At 43.4% G+C, this 19180-nt stretch overlaps 1 protein-coding gene across 1 annotated transcript in view; it reads right to left on the minus strand.

Annotated features, from left to right (window-relative positions):
- Positions 1–312: 312 nt before the first annotated feature.
- Positions 313–19180, minus strand: part of KANSL1 (KAT8 regulatory NSL complex subunit 1) — a 1638220-nt gene continuing 1619352 nt past the window's right edge. Inside the window, exon 16 of the mRNA XM_044060463.1 lies at positions 313–4223. Coding sequence (XP_043916398.1) covers positions 4008–4223 — 216 coding nt within the window. The 3' untranslated portion in view covers positions 313–4007. The remainder of the gene's footprint in view (positions 4224–19180) is intronic.

The following is a 19180-nucleotide window of genomic DNA, read 5'->3' on the forward strand; positions in this document are numbered from 1 at the left end:
ATATTTACAAAATACAACTTTATACAACGCTAAAGGGGTTATTCATAATCTTCAACACTTTTTAACAAGCAGAGGAAAACTATGCATAGGATACAACGCCAAGTTGCTTGCTTAAAAAAGTGAAATGCAAGGAAGTGGGGCAGCTTAAAAGTATTCTGCTTTTGGTGTGATAATGTTGAAAGTTGTGAAAACCCCCCCAACCATTAAGCAGTTTAGCTACTATTTTCATACAATTACAAAAAGAAAACATTTTTACAATTCTTGTGTCTTTTTGGAGATGATAACTGTACACACATTAGACAGGCACAATGCTAACAATAAAATAGCTTTTATGACACCATGAGGAACAATGAGGTTACAAGTAGAAACAGTACGTTCTGGAAAAAAGTGTAATGGAAAGCAGCTGAAACTTGACTGGAAACATTCAAGAAAATTTGTTGGAACAGTTTCTGATTTTACATCTCAGCCTGTCACAGTGGAGTCTTTACATGGTGAAAAATACAAATCAGGTGATCATTTGTAACTCTGGTTCTTTCAACAGCCTACTGTACACAATAGCTCATGCAGCCCCTTTGAAATCTTTCTGTACTGAACTTCTCTCTTCATGACTAAAGCAGGCTTAAATATCGGCACACATGCTACATATTCTCAACCAGTTGAGAGAGAGAATGAGGGTAGGTAAGACTACATGTCAAATGCCCACTACACCTGTGCATGTGATTAAAGGATTTACAGATGCACTCCAATCACAAATTTGCTGGATGCTACTTCACTGAACCTAAAACCATGCACACAACTGCATCCCTCAAAAATCTACAACTCTTGTAGGATAGGCTTTAAATTAATAAAACTCCAAAGCTGTAGCAACGCCAAATAGTATCTAAACATTTAGTTATGGTCAGAGAACATTTTTAATTTTGGTAAACTGGGATTCAGTTACACTGCAATTAGCAGTGCACCTACAACAACTTCACAACATGTAGTCAAACATACCTCTTACTCTGAAACTCTAGTTTTAAAGATGCAAACACATGCAAACAAATATACCAGACAGTTAAAAGCACCCCAGATTTCTTAGATCTTGGCAGTTTTTTTTCCCTTTTGGCTTTTTTCAAACAATCCCAACCTTTTTACTGGACTGCATTAGTCTAAACTAGGATTACCACATTTTAAGATGAGAGTTAACACTACTTAGAAACTGCCTGCACCTACCTCACCCTCCTAAACACCTGTCGTAGTTTCAGAGGTTTTATACAGACAAGTTGAGAAAGATGAGTGCATACTTCTACATTTCTCCACGAGTTTCAGATTACTCTAGTCAACTATCCACACTGGCTGTGTACTGTCAAAAAAGCAGTAACCTGAGGAACTGACCAAGTTGTCTCATTTTAGTTCCTGAAATAACGTGTTGGTCTGCCTGTGCAAACCAGATGTACATGTTTCTCCTTCAAAAACTGACATTTTCTACTGCTTCTTTAAATACATTTAAAAGGAAAACTTGGCTGTTCTGACTAAAGTTTTATAGTCTTGTTAATCTCAGTCTGGTTCTCAAGACACCATATTATGTTTTCAAGGAAATCTACTTTGTCAGGGTCTTTAAGAAAGACAGCACAACAGCAAAGGTAGAAGGAACATCTCATACATACCTGCAAATATGCACAAATCATATGAATTTAATGCAGAACACTTAAAACAGTTATACAATTACTTCCTCACATTACTTAGCTGCTACTTTAAAGTCGACGCACTGGTGAAAACAATGTGGGATAATACCTTTTCAGCCCTTTTTTGCCACAGTTTTACCCAATTTCTGTACTTCAAGACACTTTTATTTATGTTGAATTATGAAGGACAACACTGTGTGTGTGTGTATATGGCATTTTTCCTGGAATATTTAAGTCAAGACCCACAATATTCAATCTCATTTTACCTGTGACAGAGTCTTTTCCATTACAATTAACTACATATGTTCAGAAAGCCTCCTTACTTGTTTCTATGGGATTTGTAGCCCTGGTTGAGGATACTCATCTACTAATAGGGTCATCCACACCATAAGGATAAGTCAGTTCCTATATCTGAATTTTGTCCAATTAAATACAAAATATCTTTGAAGTACTAAATAGGTATTTTAGTATGTGACATTTTAACTGCAAAAACGTCCAACATTGTTTTACTACATATCTCTTCCCACTCCAGTAGCACATCCCTCCCTGTATTTCCACTCCAGTAGCAAATCCCTTCATGTGGTTACCCCCTACATGTTCAGATTGCATGCCTGACACAGAGCCATGAGGAAAGTTGCTAAGACTAATTTCTATACTAATTTAACCATGTACTAGTTCAACCAATCAAACCTTTTTCCATAAGATGTTCACAAGAAAAAATGATAGAAAATACCCAAGGTCTAAGTGAAGAGATGTTGACCAAGAAGCATCCATCCACAGTGGTAGCACTTCTAAACTAGTGGCTGTAGTGAAACTAACCACTGACACAATCCTACACCAACAACAAGCTGGTTCACTCAAAACTAATTTTAGAATACCATATCCATCTGTGACACAGCTAACAAAGGCAATAGTGTTAGTCTGGGGCAAATATCAAAAATAACTGAATTCTCAGCAGTGAAACAGGTCCTGGTTTTCCCCTGCATCTCTTTTCATGCAGAAAAGGATATGGAATGGATGCATACAATTTTGGTAAATTTTGGAAAGCTCTCGTATGCAAGTTTTAATTTCAAGAAAAATGAAATATATATATAATTTAACACAACTGAACATGCACATTACCTGTGCTGCAGTGAAGGTGTTTATATAATAAAAATGCTGATAAAAATCTGGTTTGAGTAAATGCAGGACACACTACGGGTGTGAAGCAGTCTGCATCTTATGTACAACATACACTTACACTACAACTTTAATATTTCACAAAACAGTTCTTATAAAAGGCCAGGTTAATGTGACAGGTGTACAATACATTTCACTTAGGGAGTCCTTACAGTTTAAGCCTTGCTGAACTTACTACACTTCTCAACATGCATATAGAAATTCCAGAGATGAAAAATGGTTGGGAAAGGTTTTCACACAATCTAAACATAAGCCAAATTAATCTTGCAGATTAAAATGGCATTTCAACTTTGGTTTAAAACGCTGCTTGAAATGGTAGCCTTCCCCTTAAAAAAAAAAAAAAAAAAAAAAAAAAAAAAAAAAAAAGGCAAGCAGCAGTATGCTTTACAATTTACACTTACTCCAGGTTTCACACATATTTTAATGTACTTGTGATGTTTCTTTCGAAATGAATAACTGCATACAGGTCAGGTTTCTTAATTTCCTGGTCGTCACAATAATTTTGCTTTCTTTTAGGATTCCCTTGCTGATGCTAGTTCTTCTGCATGAGGTATAAAATGCTCGAGAGACTGCAAAATGCCATGATACTCAAAAGTGGGCACAGACTTTCAGAATACTTCACGCAAGTTTGTTTAAATGGTATCAGATTCATCAGTACTTAAAGCAGTCACAGTATTGCACAGGGAAAAACATCAACAAAAGATGCTAAAACGGGAATTTTTAAAATTAACTATCAACATTTCAGTAGTTAGAACAAACTACATGACATACCCAAGTTTTAGTTCAATTTAAAAGGTCATGTTTAGTGCAATGATGCTTGAAATATATATAAAATTATATTTTATATAATCACCACTGATTATACTCCACTGAAGACAAGAACTGGGGAAAAGCAGAAAAGTGGTAAAAATATTTTCTGCAAGCCAAGTCCAAAACAATAAACTTACTATATAATGTGCTATATCATATACCTATATATGAACACACAAGTATATGCAGTAAGTGACAGGCATTGTTATACTCTGAGGACATGTTTTGAAGGGGAAAAAAAAAAGGGGAAAAACAGTTTCTAAACTCCTTAAGTTCACTAAAAATTGTGAAAATTTTGAATGATGTTTGAATATCAAACAAATTTCTGAAGCTTAACAATTTCCACCACTTATTTCATCTGTGTGCTGGCCGCAGTACTGTTGGATGTCTGGGTTTAGCTTCATTAAGGAGAGATGATGCTAACAGTGTCTCTGTCTCCTTGGATGGTTTGTTTCCAGATATGCGTCGTGTACTGCGACCTGGTCGTTCCTGGTTTTCCAATTGGTCCTCACTTTCAATCTTGGGGTCGAAAGAAAGGGGAAAAGAGCGCCTCTCCCATGGCTGCACAGTCTGTCAAAGTTAAAAATATAAAAGAAACATAACATTTATACACTGCAGGATAGCTTACACAAGTTCAGAGATGTATGCCACAATGCACATTACTAATGAAGAATATCAAGCACATCTGTACGAAAGAACTCCATTTCAGTCCGATAACCATAAAGTATCCTTTTAAGTTACTAACATTTTTTTCAAGGGAAGAGAAAGTACAGTTGTGTACACTTACCATAAATGTAGATGTTCAAGTGTATTCACTGTTGCAGTCATCACACTTGGGTTATCTACCTGCAGGGAGCCCTCAGCCCAAATACCAGAAACTTAGTATTTCTGCGTCAGATACTGTCGCTCCAGGAGTGACGTCAGGGTCATCAGGGGTATAAAAACAGGCAGCAGACTCAATTACATCAGTTTTTCTTGCCCTAAATGTCAGGAGCCCCCCAAATAGGGAGCTAGGTTATGGTGCGGAACACACCACCAATAACAAGTAAATACCAATACCCTAGAAGTGGTTACTAATAGCCACAGATAGGAGAGAGAGAAAGAGAGAGAGAACCAGGGGGCTGGAGGGAGGGAAACCAGGACAGCAACAGTGAATACACTCGAACATCTTCGTTTATGGTAAGTGTACACAACTGTAATACGTTCGTGTTTCACCGCTGCAGTCATCACACTTGGGTGGATTCCCAAAGTTGAAGGGTGGAGAGGCAGTCAAGAAGAGTTGGGGCTGGCTAGTATGCCTTACAGGACTGCTGTGGCAAATCCTGTACTGAATTTTGGAAAAGATAGGCAGGTGGTAATGCTTGGTGAAGGTGTGTACAGGACTTCAGGTAGCAGCCTCCAGTATATCCCTGGTAGGGACTCCCCTGAGAAATGCAGTAGAAGTAGATGTTGCCCTAGTGGAATGTGTTCCGACCCCCTGAGGGGTTGGTTTCCCATGGTGCTTGTAGTAGAAATGGATACAGTGTGGTATCCATTTGGAAATTGTTTGTTTTGAAATGGCCTTGCCCTCTGCCCCTTTTGCAAAGCTGACTAGTAACTGGTCAGATTTTCTGAAGGGCTTAGTCCTATCAAGGCAGAATCTGAGCTGTCTGTGCACGTCCAAGGAGTGCAGGATTCTTTCCCCTTTATTTTGAGGATTAGGGAAGAAGGTTGGCAAATGGATGGATTGAGAACCACACTGGACACCACTTTGGGCATAAAGGAAGGTTAGCCCGGAGGGAAACCCTGTCAGCATGGAAAACAATGAAGGTTTCCATAGCCATGAGTACTTGTAGCTCAGACACTCTTCTAGCTGAATGGATAGAAGCAAGGCTGTTTTCTAAGAGAGGAATTTTAACTCTGCTGATGCAGCAGGTTTCGGGGGTGGGGGAGTGGGGGGTGGGGAGCTTTTCCAGTACAAAGTTAAAGGTCCCAAGCAGGGGTGGGTGCTCTCTTTGGTGGCCATAAATTGTTTTCCCCTCTCAGGAACGGTTTGTTAAGTGAGTTCGAGAAGAGAGGTGGCTCAGTGTTGCAATGAGCAGAAATGGCTGAGCCATGTATCTTAATGAAGGAGGACAGGCCTTTGGTGCAGCAGATCTGCTAGGTAATCCAGGATAAGAGGCAGAGAGGACAGTGTGTTCTCTCCTTTAGATAGAAACCATGAGCAGAACCTTTTCCACTTATCAGCATAGGATTTTCTTGTACTTGGTCTTCTGGCTTCAAGAATGATGTCCAGCACCTGTTTGCTTAAGGTTGCTGGGGGCGAATTCAAGGTACAAGCCAGACTGCAAGATTCAGGGTTTGCAGTTGTGGATGCAGAATCTGTCCCTCCTGCTGAGAGAGGAGGGTTGGATTCTGGTGTAGGTGCCAGGATGGCATCGATGTCAGGCTGCGCAGGAGTGGGTATCAGTGCTGGTGTGGCCAAGTCCAGGACAATCAGAATTGTCCTTGGTCTGTCCTGCTTTATCTCGAGTAATACTCTTGAAAGGAGGGGCAGAGGGGAAAGGCATAGATTGAGAGATTTACCCACTGAAAAGATAGGGCGTCCATTTTCCACGCCCTGCTGTGAGGATTCCTAGCGCAGAATTTGCTGAGCTGGTGGTTGTAGACAGAGGCAAAGAGATCCACCTCTGGGGTCCCCCATTTCTGAATCAAAGGTTGAAGGTGGTGTGCTCCAATTGCCACTCGTGTTGGTCTAAAGGATTTTTGCTCAAGTCATCTGCCAATAAGTTTTGTATGCCTGGCATGAATTGAGCTTGCAGACGGACTTGAAAGTCCAAGGCAGTGTCTCACAGGGCCATGGCTAGCTTGCAGAGTGGGTAGGAATGGGTTCTCCCCTGCTTATTGATGTATCACAACTGTGGTGTCTGTTTTTATTAGCAGTTGTCCTGGAAAGAGTATGGATCTGAAAGCGGTCAGGGCATTCTGTACAGCTAGAATATCTTTTTGGATGATGTGTAGATGAATTTGACTTGGGCTCCAGCACCCAATTTGTTTGATGTAGTCTGTTAGATAGACTTAATTTTCTGAGGTGAGGAATGCCATCTGGGAATTTGTGTCCAAGCTTGTTCCCAGGAATACAATCTTTTGACTGGGTACCAGTTTTGATTTCTTTTCGTTGGTGTAACCCCGAGTTGAGGTTTTTCACAAATGTCAGGTGCTGCAGCAGCAATTCCTGACTGTCCGCCTAAATTAGGCAGTCCAAGTACGGGTAAATTTGGATATTTCTCGGCCTGCAGTATGCAATGGCTGGAGCCAGGCATTTTGTGAATACTCTGGGCGCAGTAGATAAGCCAAAGGGAAGTGCAGAGAAAGTACAGTTGTGTACACTTAGCATAAATGTAGATGTTAGAGTGTATTCACTGTTGCAGTCATCACATTTGGGTTATCTGCTTGCAGTAGCCCTCAGTCGGCCTGATTAACAAAATCGTGGGTCCTGCGTCGGTTGCTGTCCCTTCTTCCATAATTATATATATATATATATATATATATATATATATATATGTATATAATTAGAAACACAAAAATATACCTCCAAACAAAAGCAAATACACCAAAAAGGCTTTTAAGCATAGTAAAAGAAAGAAGATGTATAGTAAAAGAAAAACGGGGCTGGAGGGAGGGTAACCAGGACTGCAACAGTGAATACACTCCGACGTCTACATTTATGCTAAGTGTACACAACTGTACTATGTTCGTGTTTCACTGTTGCAGTCATTACATTTGGGCAGATTCCCAAAGCTAAGGTTGGGAGGATGGATTTATACAGCATTAGGACCAGCTATAAGGCCCTGTAAAACAGCAGTGGCAAAGCCAGCTCTGGATTTAGAGAAAATTGGTAAGTGATGATGCTTGGTGAAAGTATGAACTGAACTCCAGGTAGCAGCTTCTAGAATATCCCTGGTAGAACACCTCTGAGAAAGGCTGCTGAAGAAGATGCCGCCCAGGTGGAATGAGATCTGATCCCCTAGGGGATAGGTTTTTCCATGGTGCTTATAACAGAAATGAATACAATGGCTAATCCATTTAGAAATGGTTTGCTTTGAAATAGCCTTCCCCTCTGCCCCTGCAGCAAATGCTACCAGCAGTTGTTCAGACAGAGATTTAGTCCTGTCCAAGTAAAATCTAAGTTGTCTGTGTACATCCAATGAATGCAGAATCCGCTCTCCCTTGTTCTGTGGATTGGGAAAGAAAGTTGGCAAATTAATGGACTGATTAAGAGCCACACTGGATACTACCTTAGGCATGAATGATGGATTGGTCCTGAGCGACACCCTGTCCAGATGAAAGAGGATGAAAGGCTCCACTGCCATAAGGTCCTGTAATTCAGGTATCCTTCAGATATTGCTAAAAGGAAGGCTGTTTTCCAGGAAAGAAATTTTAGGTCTGCAGTTGCAGCTGGCCCGAAAGGATGTAGAGTGAGTTTCTCCAATACAAAGTTAAGGTCCCATACAGGAGTTGGAGCTCTCCTGGGTGGTCTCATGTTTTTGGCCCCTCTGAGACACTGCTTTAGAAGGGGAAGGGGGTGGGGGTGGGGGTCCGTGTTGTAATGAGCTGAAATGGCGGAGTCATGGATTTTTATGGAAGAAAAAGACAGGCTCTTGTGAAGCATCTCAGTTAAGTATTGCAAAATCTGAGGTAAATTGGGCACTGCTGTGCTCATCCCTTGAGATTGATTCCAGGCAACAAATCTTTTCCATTTGTCAGCATAAGATTTTCTAGTACTAGGTCTTCTCGCCTCCAAAATGACATCCATCACAGGTTTGCTGAGGGATGCTAAGGGTGAATTTAAGTGATTAGCCAGGCTGCAAGATTCAATGGTTGGAGCTGAGGGTACAGAATTTGGTTCTCTGGTTGAGACAGTAAGGAAGGTGTCTGAGGCAGGTGCCACTGCGAAATGTGTGATACACTGCGCAGGAGTGGGTACCAGTGTTGGCGAGGCCAGTCTGGAGCAATCAAAATAATTTTTGGTTTGTCCTGTTTGACTTTTAGTAGAACTTTGGTGAGCAAAGGCAGAGGGGGAAGGCGTAGACTGATAGGTTTTTCCAGCTGAAGGACAGAGCATCCAATTTCCAGGCTTTTTTGTGATGAGTTCTTGTGCAAAATTTGTCCAAATGGTAGTTTTGGGTTGAGGCAGAAAGATCTATGACTGGGCTCCCCCATTTGCGTGTCAACATGTTGAAAATCTGTGGTTCCAGTTTCCATTCGTGAGGGTCCATGAGATTTCTGCTTAGTTCATCTGCCAGAACATTTTGCTTTCCTGGCAGGAATTGAGCTTGTAGTTGTACTTGGTAGCTCAAGGCCGTGTTCCACAAAGCCATGGCTAGTTTGCAGTGGGGGTAGGAATGTGTACACCCCTGCTTGTTTATGTACCACATAACCGTGGTGTTGTCCGTCTATCAGCAATTGCCCTGGATGAAGGTGATCCTTGAAGGCTGTCAGTGCATTCTGTACAGCTAGCATTTATTTTTGATTGATATGAAGTGCATTTGATTTGGGCTCCATTTGCCTGAATGCACTTCCCTGCCAGATGATCCCCCCATACATAATCTGATGCGTCTGTAGTTATGGTCTGGGTGGCAGGGTGTGGTGTGAATGGCAGTCCCTTGTTTTGGTGGCAGGCCTCTGCCCACCATAGGAACTCTACACACAGGCAAGATATGATAGGAATCATCGTTTCCAGGCTGTGACAATGTTGACTCCATAAACTTTTTAAGTACCACTGAAGTTTCCTCATCTGCAGTCTTGCATATGGAATTAGAAGAATGCAGGAGGCCATGCACCTCAAAGGCTTGCAGTATTTGCCTTGCAGATATAGCAGGGATTTTGGCCACCTGTTTGAAGTCAGTCACCACAAGAATTTGCTTTTCTGGCGTAAGGAAAGCCATCTGGGCAGTTGTATTCAAGCTTGCACCCAGGAATGTAATTTTTTGAGAGGGTACTAGTTGAGATTTCTTTTAGTTTATGGTGTACCCTATGTAGGTTAGAAAAAGAAGTTATGTCTTACCATAATGTTCCATCTGTATTGTTGATCCTCGTTCAGTCATTACATAAGGGTATCGGTTCCGACCTCGGAACTGAGCCGGCTATCTTCCAAGCCACAAACTCTTGAGCTAAAACTCTTACCCAGAATTCCCATCTCCCCGTTACCTCAGATTGAGTTTGCAAGTCAAAGGAAGGTAGAAGCTACCTCTGGTCAAATGCCCTAAAAGAAATGGATGGTGAGATCCACTAGAAGCCACAGGAGGGGGAAGGAAGGAGGGTCGTAATGACTGAACGAGGATCAACAACACTGATGGAACGTTATGGTAAGACAACTTCTTTATTTGACATTGTTAATCCTCGTTCATTCCTTATGTATGGGACAGAGTCCCCAGCTACCTCTATTCCTGGGAGGCTCTCATGGAAGGACATTCCTGAGCATCACAGAACCAACAGATGCTCTTCCCCTGGAGGCCAAATCCAATTTGTAATGATTGATGAAGGTATGAGGCGTAGCCCAAATTGCAGCTGTACAGATGTCATGTAAAGAAGCTCTGGCATGGAAGGCAGCAGAAGTTGCCACCGACCTTCTCGAATGAGCCTTGATGGTGGTCGGTAATGGAATATTACGTTGTGTATAAATGAAGGTCACAAGGTCTTTCAACCATCTAGCCAATGTGACCTTAGCAACAATACATCCTAATCTAGGTCCAGAATAGGCCAAAAATAACTGGTCTGATTTACGAGAGGCCTTAGTCCTATTCAAGTAGAAGCGGAATTGCCTGTGAATATCTAGGGTATGCAAGCAATACTCTCCTTTGTTTGAATGATTGGGGAAGAAAACTGGCAATTCAATGGTTTGATTAATGGACATTTCAGAGATCACTTTTGGCAGAAAGGAAGGATTAGTTCTCAAAGACACTATCTCTATGAAAAATCAAGTATGGACTCTTGATGCATAAGGCTTGAAGCTCATAGATACGTCTGGCAGAAGTAATGGCGACCAAAAACAAGGCTTTCCATGACAAATATTTGAGGTCGCATGAAGAAGCTGGTTCGAAATGAGGTATTGTCAGCTTGTAGAACTAACAGGTCCCATGGTTGAATAGGTTCTCTTAAAGGGGGCTTCAGATGATTTATACCTTTTATGAAGGTCTTGCATAATTTGAGAAACATAAGAGGAGTCATGGACACCCTCATGGAAATTAGATATTGCAGGAAATTAACTCTTAATGGTAGAGGCCGTTAGACCCGATTGAAATAGATCGGCTAGAAACTGTAGAACTATCGACACTGGTGCTGAAAAAGGATCTACTTGCTTTTCTGTCAGCCAACAGGTAAATCTTTTCCACTTGCTTAGATAAGTTATTCCAGTGGAAGACTTATGAGATGCAATAAGAATGTCCCGTCCTAGTAAAGATCATTCTGCCTGGTAATCAAGGGAACTGGAGGAGCCAAGCTGTGAGCTTCAGGCTGTCCAAGTTGGGATGAATCGGATTCTGCGGATGGGAGATCAACCCCGTGGTTGGATGCAGAATCCATGGTTGATCTATCAGGTGAGGCCAAAGAAAGGGGAACCAAATCTGACAAGGCCAATATGGTGCTATGAGGATCACCTTGCTCTTCAACAGACGGGCTTTCTTCAGAAACTGGGGGATGAGAGGAAGAGGTGGAAAAGCATAAAGAAGACCCGAGGGCCACTCTTCGACTAGAGCGTCCCTGGGTGACTGCCCCAGAGGGGGAATCAGGGCGAAGTAGTTGCTGCATTAGTAGTTGGTCGGGGATGCAAAGAGGTTGCAGCAAGGACGGCCCCAGCAGTGGAAGATCTCCGCCGCTATCAAGGAATTCAGGGACCACTCATGAGGTTGTAGAATGCACCTGCTGAGTCTGTCTGCTAATAAGTTGGAACTCCTGGGAATGTGTGCTGCTAGAAGAAAATGGTTGGCAGCCATCGCCCATTGCCATATCCTCATGGCCTCTCGACAAAGGGGGTAAGATTTGGTTCCAACCTGTTTGCTGATGTACCAGACCACTGCCATATTTTCTGACTATCGCAAAAGTCCCGGATGGCAGCAGAGGATGGAATGCTTGCAATGCCAGGAGCACCGCCCTTCAGCTCCAGAACATTTATATGCAGTTGGGCCTCCAATTCGGACCAAGTGCCTTGGACTGTCTGACCCTGACATAGCTCCCCCCCCCACCCATCAGGGAGGCATCTGTGGTCAATGTAGCCGTGGGCTACTGGGGAGCGAAAGGGCAAGACCATTGTGACGGGTTGTGGGTCACACACCAATTTAAATCCTGTTTGCACCTGTGGGTTACTCGAATCTTGGCTGAAAGAGGATGCTGAAAAGGATACCATTGGGTGAGCAGTAGCCATTGTAGAAACCTCATACGAAACCTGGCCAGGGGGACAACTGCGATAAGAGGCTGCCATGGAACCAAACAGCTGTAGGACAGAGTGAGCTGTGGATTTCTCCCTTGAAAGGATTGGGATCAGTTGTTGCTTTATCCTTAGAATTCCGTGCTCTGGAATGGATGCTCTGCAATTCCTTGTATCCAATATGACCCCTATGAATTCGGTGGACTGAGATGGGGGTGAGACTGGATTTCTGCAAGTTTATAGTTATGCCTAGCCTTTTTGAAACGAGGAGAGAATATGCCAGTGCTTCTTCCAATAGATGTCTGGTGGGGGCAGAAATGAGCCAGTCTAGGTATGGAAACATCTGGAATCCTTGTAGTTGCAAGTGAGCTGTGACTGCCATGCACTTTGTGAACACTCTGGGGGTTGTAGAGTCCAAAGGGCAGAACTGGTAGTGACAGGCTCCCACACAGAAGCGCAGAAATCTTCTTGATGGCCTGTCCACTTATGTGGTAGTATGCTAGGAGCGACTTGTGTACATAGCGGGCCAGAGGAAGGTGGGGAGATTGACAGTACAGTATCGCCAGCAGAAGCCAAAGCCTTCTCCATTAGTTGGAAGGCCGGTCTACCTGAAGAGGGGCGAGTTTCCTGGACAGGGGACATCCCTCCCCTAAGTGGCTCAGCCTGCTGACTGAGTCGTCCCTAGATGGCTGTGAAAAACCAAATTATGTACACCACAGCTGACATCCTGGGTCGTAGCAAAACTCTCCTGCTACAAAGGCAACTGTGGATCCTTAGTGAGGTCCATGAAGGGAACCGTAGAGGATGAAGATTGTGCTATATCAAAGGGCTTCAAAGGCAATGAAGGAGGAGAATAAGTAGGGGTCTTTGGCAAAGGATGATCACCTCCCAAGGAAGGATAGGTGCTGGGGGCCGGGATACCTCTGGCCAAAAGCACTTGATCCCACAAGACGCAACACATCGTGTTCAGAGAGGCTTCTAGTGGATTTCACGGACAGGGCTGAGGGGGAGTCAGGTCTATCCACAGATGGGACAAGCTCGATGCCCACATCACCAGTCTGCACTGAAAACAATGGTGCCGTAAAGGACTGTACTACAGTTGCCTGGACCGAGGAAATCATTGGTGCCAAAGTCATGGTCTGCACAGACAGTAAGGTCGGTGCCAAAGCTGGGACTGAAAAAATCTGTGTCAATAACTGAGTTGCCGGTTCCGGGCAAGGTATCGGAGCCGATGTGATTAGTCTGCGCCGACAGGATAGTCAGTGCCGGTAGAGAGGTCTGAACCAAGGAGCACCTCTGTACCAATATGGTAAGGGGCACGCTAGTCGGTGCCGAAGTCACAGATGGCACCAGCCTCTGTGCCGAAGTCACAGGTGGCCCCGATGGCCTTGGTGCCAAAGGTCTAGGCACCGAAAGCGTTGGAGCCGAAAGTCAGATCCGAAGTAGAAAGTTTAGCCTTCTTGGTTCTCAGTTGATGGGAGTCCCCAGCTGGGGACGAAGGAAGAGATTTTCCCTTTGAAAGGTCATCAGTTTTTTTCTTATGGGATCTAGGAGGGGTTGAGGCCTCTGACCCAGAAATAGCCTCTGAAAAGGGAGATTTGAGTAGTCCCTTCAGCAACAATTTATTTTTCCTCTCAATCAACGTCCTGTTAGAGAAGTTCTTACAAATTGCACAGGCGGATCAACTGATAGATGAGGCACACCCAAACAATAGACAGAGAATGTGCATCTGAACTAGGTAATTTATGTCCACAATCTGAACATTTCAAATCCTGGACTACCTTTTTTATCCATGACAGAGAAGGATGAAACAAAGAATACAAGCAATGGTACAAGAAATGTCTGAAGGTAATGAAGAAAAGGGTCTACCCACGATGGTACAGAAGAAAATACCTCGCGGTAAAAAGATTGGAAAAAATTTAAGAAAAGATAGTTTAGAAATGGAGAGAAAAAGTTGTTTTAGACTAGAAAGACAACAAATATTGTACTTGGCTCAAGAGAAGTAGCTTGACACGACCGAATGGCGATGCGGCAAACGAAATCTGAGTTAACAGGGAGAGGGGAATTCTGGGTAAGAGTTTTAGCTCAAGAGTTTGTGGCTGACGCGAGCTTGGAAGATGGCCGGCTCAGTTCCGAGGTCAGAACAGATACCCATACGTAATGAAAGAACGAGGATTGACAATATCATATCTCTTTTTACAAACGCCAGAAGTTTTAGAAGAATGGCCTGGTTTTCTGCCTGAATTAGACAATCGTCCAGGTAAGGATGTGTTTGAATATTCCTTTGCCTGCAAAATGCAATGACTGGGGCTAGGCACTTTGGCTTATCTGCTGCGCCCAGGGTATTCACAAAGGGCAGTGCAGAGAACTGGTAGTGATTGCAGCCTACTTTGAAGCTAGGTATCTTCTGCAAGACTCCATGATTGGGATGTGCAGGTATACTTCCTTTAAATCGAGTGTTACCATCCAGGCATCTTTTCCTAGCATAGGAAGCAACTGGTGAAAAGTCAGCATCTTGAATTTTGGAATCACCAAAAAGGTGTTTAGAATAGACAGGTCCAGAATGGGACACCATGAAATGTCTTTTCTGGGTACCAGGAAATGTCTTGAGTAGAAACCTTGTCCTTTTTCCACTTCTGGTATAGTTTGAATAGCCTTTATGTGTAAAAGAGAGAGTATTTGCTTTTGAGCCTCTGCCCACTGATTTGGGCGTAGATCTGGCCAACCGTTTGGCATTGGTAATGTGTGGAAGTGAAGTCTGTATCCTTGGGACACTATTTAAAACTCATTTGTCCTGGGTAATGAGTTCCCAGTTTTTGACCTGCAGACCAATCTTTCCCCCTAAAGGAGCATTCAGTTGAGAAGTACTTGGAAGTTTTAAAATCAAGTCATTGAGACAGTTTTCCATTTGGGGGGGGGGTCTTATCACTCCCAGATTTGGAAGCGGAAGCCCCCCACTGCTTAGTCTTTGTGCATACCCTGGGACTGAAATTTGGGTTTCTGCTGTGCCTGGGTTTGGATTGAGCAGGCCTGGAAGGGGCTGGAAAGGACCAATTCTTAGAGGGCCAATGCCTACTAAATCTTGGAGGCTGAACTTGTAAGAAATCCTTAACAGTTTGCATAGATTTACCTTTATCTTCCTTTTTAAGAACTTCCTCAGCTTTGTTGCCAAACAGGCAGTCCTGATTTAAGGGAGCATCCAACAATTTAGCTTTAACATGATCAGGCAAAGATTGCTCCTTAAGCCAAGCATGCCTTCTGAGTGCAGACCCAGTGATAGCAGCCCTGCAAGAGGCCTCTAATGAATCAAACCCACATTGCAAAGTATGTTTTCCAACCTGTTCAGCAGAATGCATTAAATCCCGTAATTCCTTATTTTCAGCACAGTCAGGAACCAAGATTATTTTCTGTTTAAGCAATCCAAAAATATGTTGTTGATATTTTAACATATGAAACTGACAGTTTAAGGCCCTAATGGCCAAGGTTGCAGAAGTGTAAACCTTCTTACCCCATCTATCCAGCACCCTGGAGTCTCTATCAGAAGGGGTAGGGTTTTTGGCAGTAGAAGCCTTAATTCCCTTGGGTCCCTGTGAAATAGTCTCGGGATCCGCAGTAGGATTTTTAAAAATGAACTTGTGAGAATCAGGAACCCTGTAATATCGGTCAAGTTTTCTGGAAGAAGGAGGCAAAGAATCAGGGGCCAAACTAGATTCCGAAAAGACATCAACAATGTCTAGTACAGGAGGTATAGCTAAAGGCCTACGCTGAGGCAGGAGTAAGAAATCCCTAAGTCTCTTTTTAATCAGAAAAAACCTGGCTTTACCAGTGGAAATGCTCCCTTAGTGTGTGCAAGGTTTCACCAAAAGAAAAAATCATCTGGAGGGGAAACAGAGGGAACAGAGTCCTCTGCATCAGAATTCTCATAACTAGATGAGGGTAAATCCAGATCAGAAGAATCAGAAAAATTAGAATCCTGGTCAGAAGATTCATAAACAAATTCAGTCCTAGGTCTCTTAGGAGAGGGTGGTTGGCTTTCCCTGACTAAAATTATAAGATTTTCAGCCATTCTTATCTGTTTTTTAGGCATAGAGGCCTGAGCATGCGGCCTGGGCGTCGGTTTTCTAGGCATGGTTCGAGGTTTAGGCCTTAAAGAAGGAGGTGTCGGTTTAATATGAAAGTCCGTAGGCCTGAATACACCCTCAGAAGCCAGTTCCTGCACAGCAGCTCTGGACTCATCCAAGGTAGAGAAATCCGCAGGTTCCACAGTTGAAGCATCTCGCAGCATACCGGACTCCACTGGCGAGACTGTCTTAGGAGAAGCGTCGTCGGCAGCTTTGGACCTAGGCCCTGTCTCCGTCTTTATCTTTGCATTTTTCTGGAATGCCGGTAGTCTGATGGCTTAACGACGACATTTTTGGATAACTGAACCAAGAACCGAAATATTTAGAGGAGAATATATACAGACGATGGATAGTGCATTGATTAAATAAGGCACAAAACCGACAGCAAGATACGTTGGTGGCCAGGGCCTAGGCAAGGAAAACAGTACGAATGAAAATTTTTGTGAGGTATTTGCTTTCCGCAAGAAATGCAATTAACTTTTACTGACATCGGTAAGGAGCAAGAAAAAGTTTCCTCAACGGGGTACTTAGCTTTAGTTGAAGACTTCGGTTCTGAAACTCTAAAACGAAAATTTCAGGAGTCGGATGACCGGCACTTGCGAACTGCTTCTGCTTTGGGCACCTCACGGCAAGAAAGACTGATGTAATGGCGTCAGCGGCATGTTTCATATCCCTGACATCATGGAAGAAGGGACAGCAACCGACACAAGACCCAAGACTTTGTTAATCAGGCCAACTGAGGGCTACTGCAAGCAGATAACCCAAATGTGATGACTGCAACAGTGAAACATGAACATCTGATAATGCATAGACCCTGCCCTGAAACGTAGATACCTCCTGTATGATTCCCTTATGGGGATTATGCAGATAGACTTCCTTTAAGTCTAGGGTGACTAACCAGGCATCCTTAGCTAGCATAAGAAGAAACTCTTGCAGGGTAAGCAATTTGAATTTTGGTAACACCAGGAAGGCGTTGAGAATGGAAAGATCCAAGATTGAGCGCCAAGAGCCCTCTTTCCTGGGTGCCAGGAAGACTCTGGAGTAGAATCCTTGATCCCTCTGTTCTACTGGAACTGGCTGAATAGCTCTGATATTGAGTAGGGAAAGTACTTGGTTTTGAGCCTCTGCCCACTGGTTTGGAGGAAGGGCTGGAAAACCGCTTGGGTTTGGCAGTGAATAGAGGTAAAATTTGTACCCCTGGGGTGCAAGGTTGTGGACCCACCGGTCCTGAGTGATGGAAATCCAGTTTTTTGCATGAAGGGCAACTTTTCCTCCTAGGGGCACAAGCAATACGACAGGGCTGGAGAGGGGAGTAAAGCAGTTATTGTGAGCTTTTTCTGTAAGGAGGTGACTTACCACTCCCTGCTTTAGGGGTAGGGGCACTCCATTGCTTAGATTTCAGCATACCCTGAAACTGTAGTCTGGGTGGTCTTTCCCCTGGGTCTGGTTTGAGAAGGCCTGGAGGGGGCTGGAAAGGACCAGTGTTTGGAACGGCAATGCCTACTGAATCTAGGGGTTACACTTGTAAGAATTCTTTAACAGTCTGCATAGACTTAGCTTTTTCTTCCATCTTTTTAAGAACCTCTCCTGCTTTGGTGCCAAACAAACAGTCCTTATTCAAAGGAGCATCTAGTAACTTTGATCTGACATGGTCTGGCAAAGTCTGCTCCTTCAGTCAAGCACGTCTTCTCATTAAAGAGCCAGTGACAGATGCCCGGCAAGATGCTTCTAGGGCGTCAAAGCCACACTGCAAAGTATGCTTGCTGACTTGGCTTGCAGAGTGCATAAGCTCTTGTAATTCTTTTCTGCAAAGTCTGAAAATGTTGCCACTTTTTGTTTAAGTTCCATAATATGCTGCTGGTACTTAAGCATGTGAAACTGACAATTCAATGCCCTAATAGCAAGAGTTGCAGAGGTATATACTTTCTTACCCCATCTGTCCAAAGCTCTGGAATCCCTGTCCGAAGGGGTGGGAATTCTTGGCTGTAGTAGCCTTGATACCCTTTAGGCTCTGGGAAATGACATATGGGTCAGCAGTAGGATTCTTGAAAATAAATTTGTGAGTGTCAGGTACTCTGTAGTACCTGTCTGGTTTCTTAGGGGCAGGAAGGTAAGTGTCAGGAGTAAGACTGGTTTCCATAAAAAACATCATCCACAACATCCAAGACGGAATGTATTGCTAAGGACCTGTGTTGAGGCAACTCTAGAAATTCTCTTTTTGGACTGAGGATAGTCTTGGCATTCCCAGTGGAAAAGCACTCGTAAGTTATGCAAGATTTCACCAGAAGAAAAACCCTCAGGAGGGGAGGCAGAGGGAATCGATTCCTCTGCATCCGAATCCTCATAAGCAGATAAGGGCATGTCTTCATACTCAGAAATTTCAGAGTCATGGGACTCCTGGTCTGTAGAAGCTGAAGGGGACTGGACTCTGTCTTTAAGCAGGGGAAGACAGACTTCCCCTAATCAGCGTAATAAGGTCTTCAGCCATTCTAAGCAATTGTTTTTGTGGCACGGGAACAGATGCATGCACTTTAGTCGTCTGTTTTCTAGGCATAGTGCATACTCTGGGCCTAAGAAACTCTGCAGTTTTGGTTAAAAAAAGTTGTTGTCGGTTTGAGTGAATAACTGCCTCAGAAGCCGGTGCCAGCACACAAGCTCTGGACCCATCCAAGGTAGAGACATAGTACAGTTGTGTACACTTACCATAAATGTAGACGTTAGAGTGTATTCACTGTTGCAGTCATTACATTTGGGTTAAGTGCCTGCAGGTAAGCCCTCAGCCAGTCTGAATACCAGTGTCTTGGATTCCTGCATTGGATGCTCTCTCCTTCCATGACGTCAGGGGGTATAAAACATGCAGCCGATGCCATTACATCAGTTTTTCTTGCCCTAGATGTCAGGTGCCTCCACAATGGGAAGCAATTGTGTGTTATGTTACACCTCCATCAAAAAGCAAATAGACCGGAAAGCTTAAAACAAGAAGGAAAGTTAGAGCCAAAACA

Source organism: Protopterus annectens, chromosome 2.part0 (assembly GCF_019279795.1).
Source record: "Protopterus annectens isolate FY-2018-M chromosome 2.part0, PAN1.0, whole genome shotgun sequence".
NCBI lineage: Eukaryota > Metazoa > Chordata > Ceratodontiformes > Protopteridae > Protopterus > Protopterus annectens.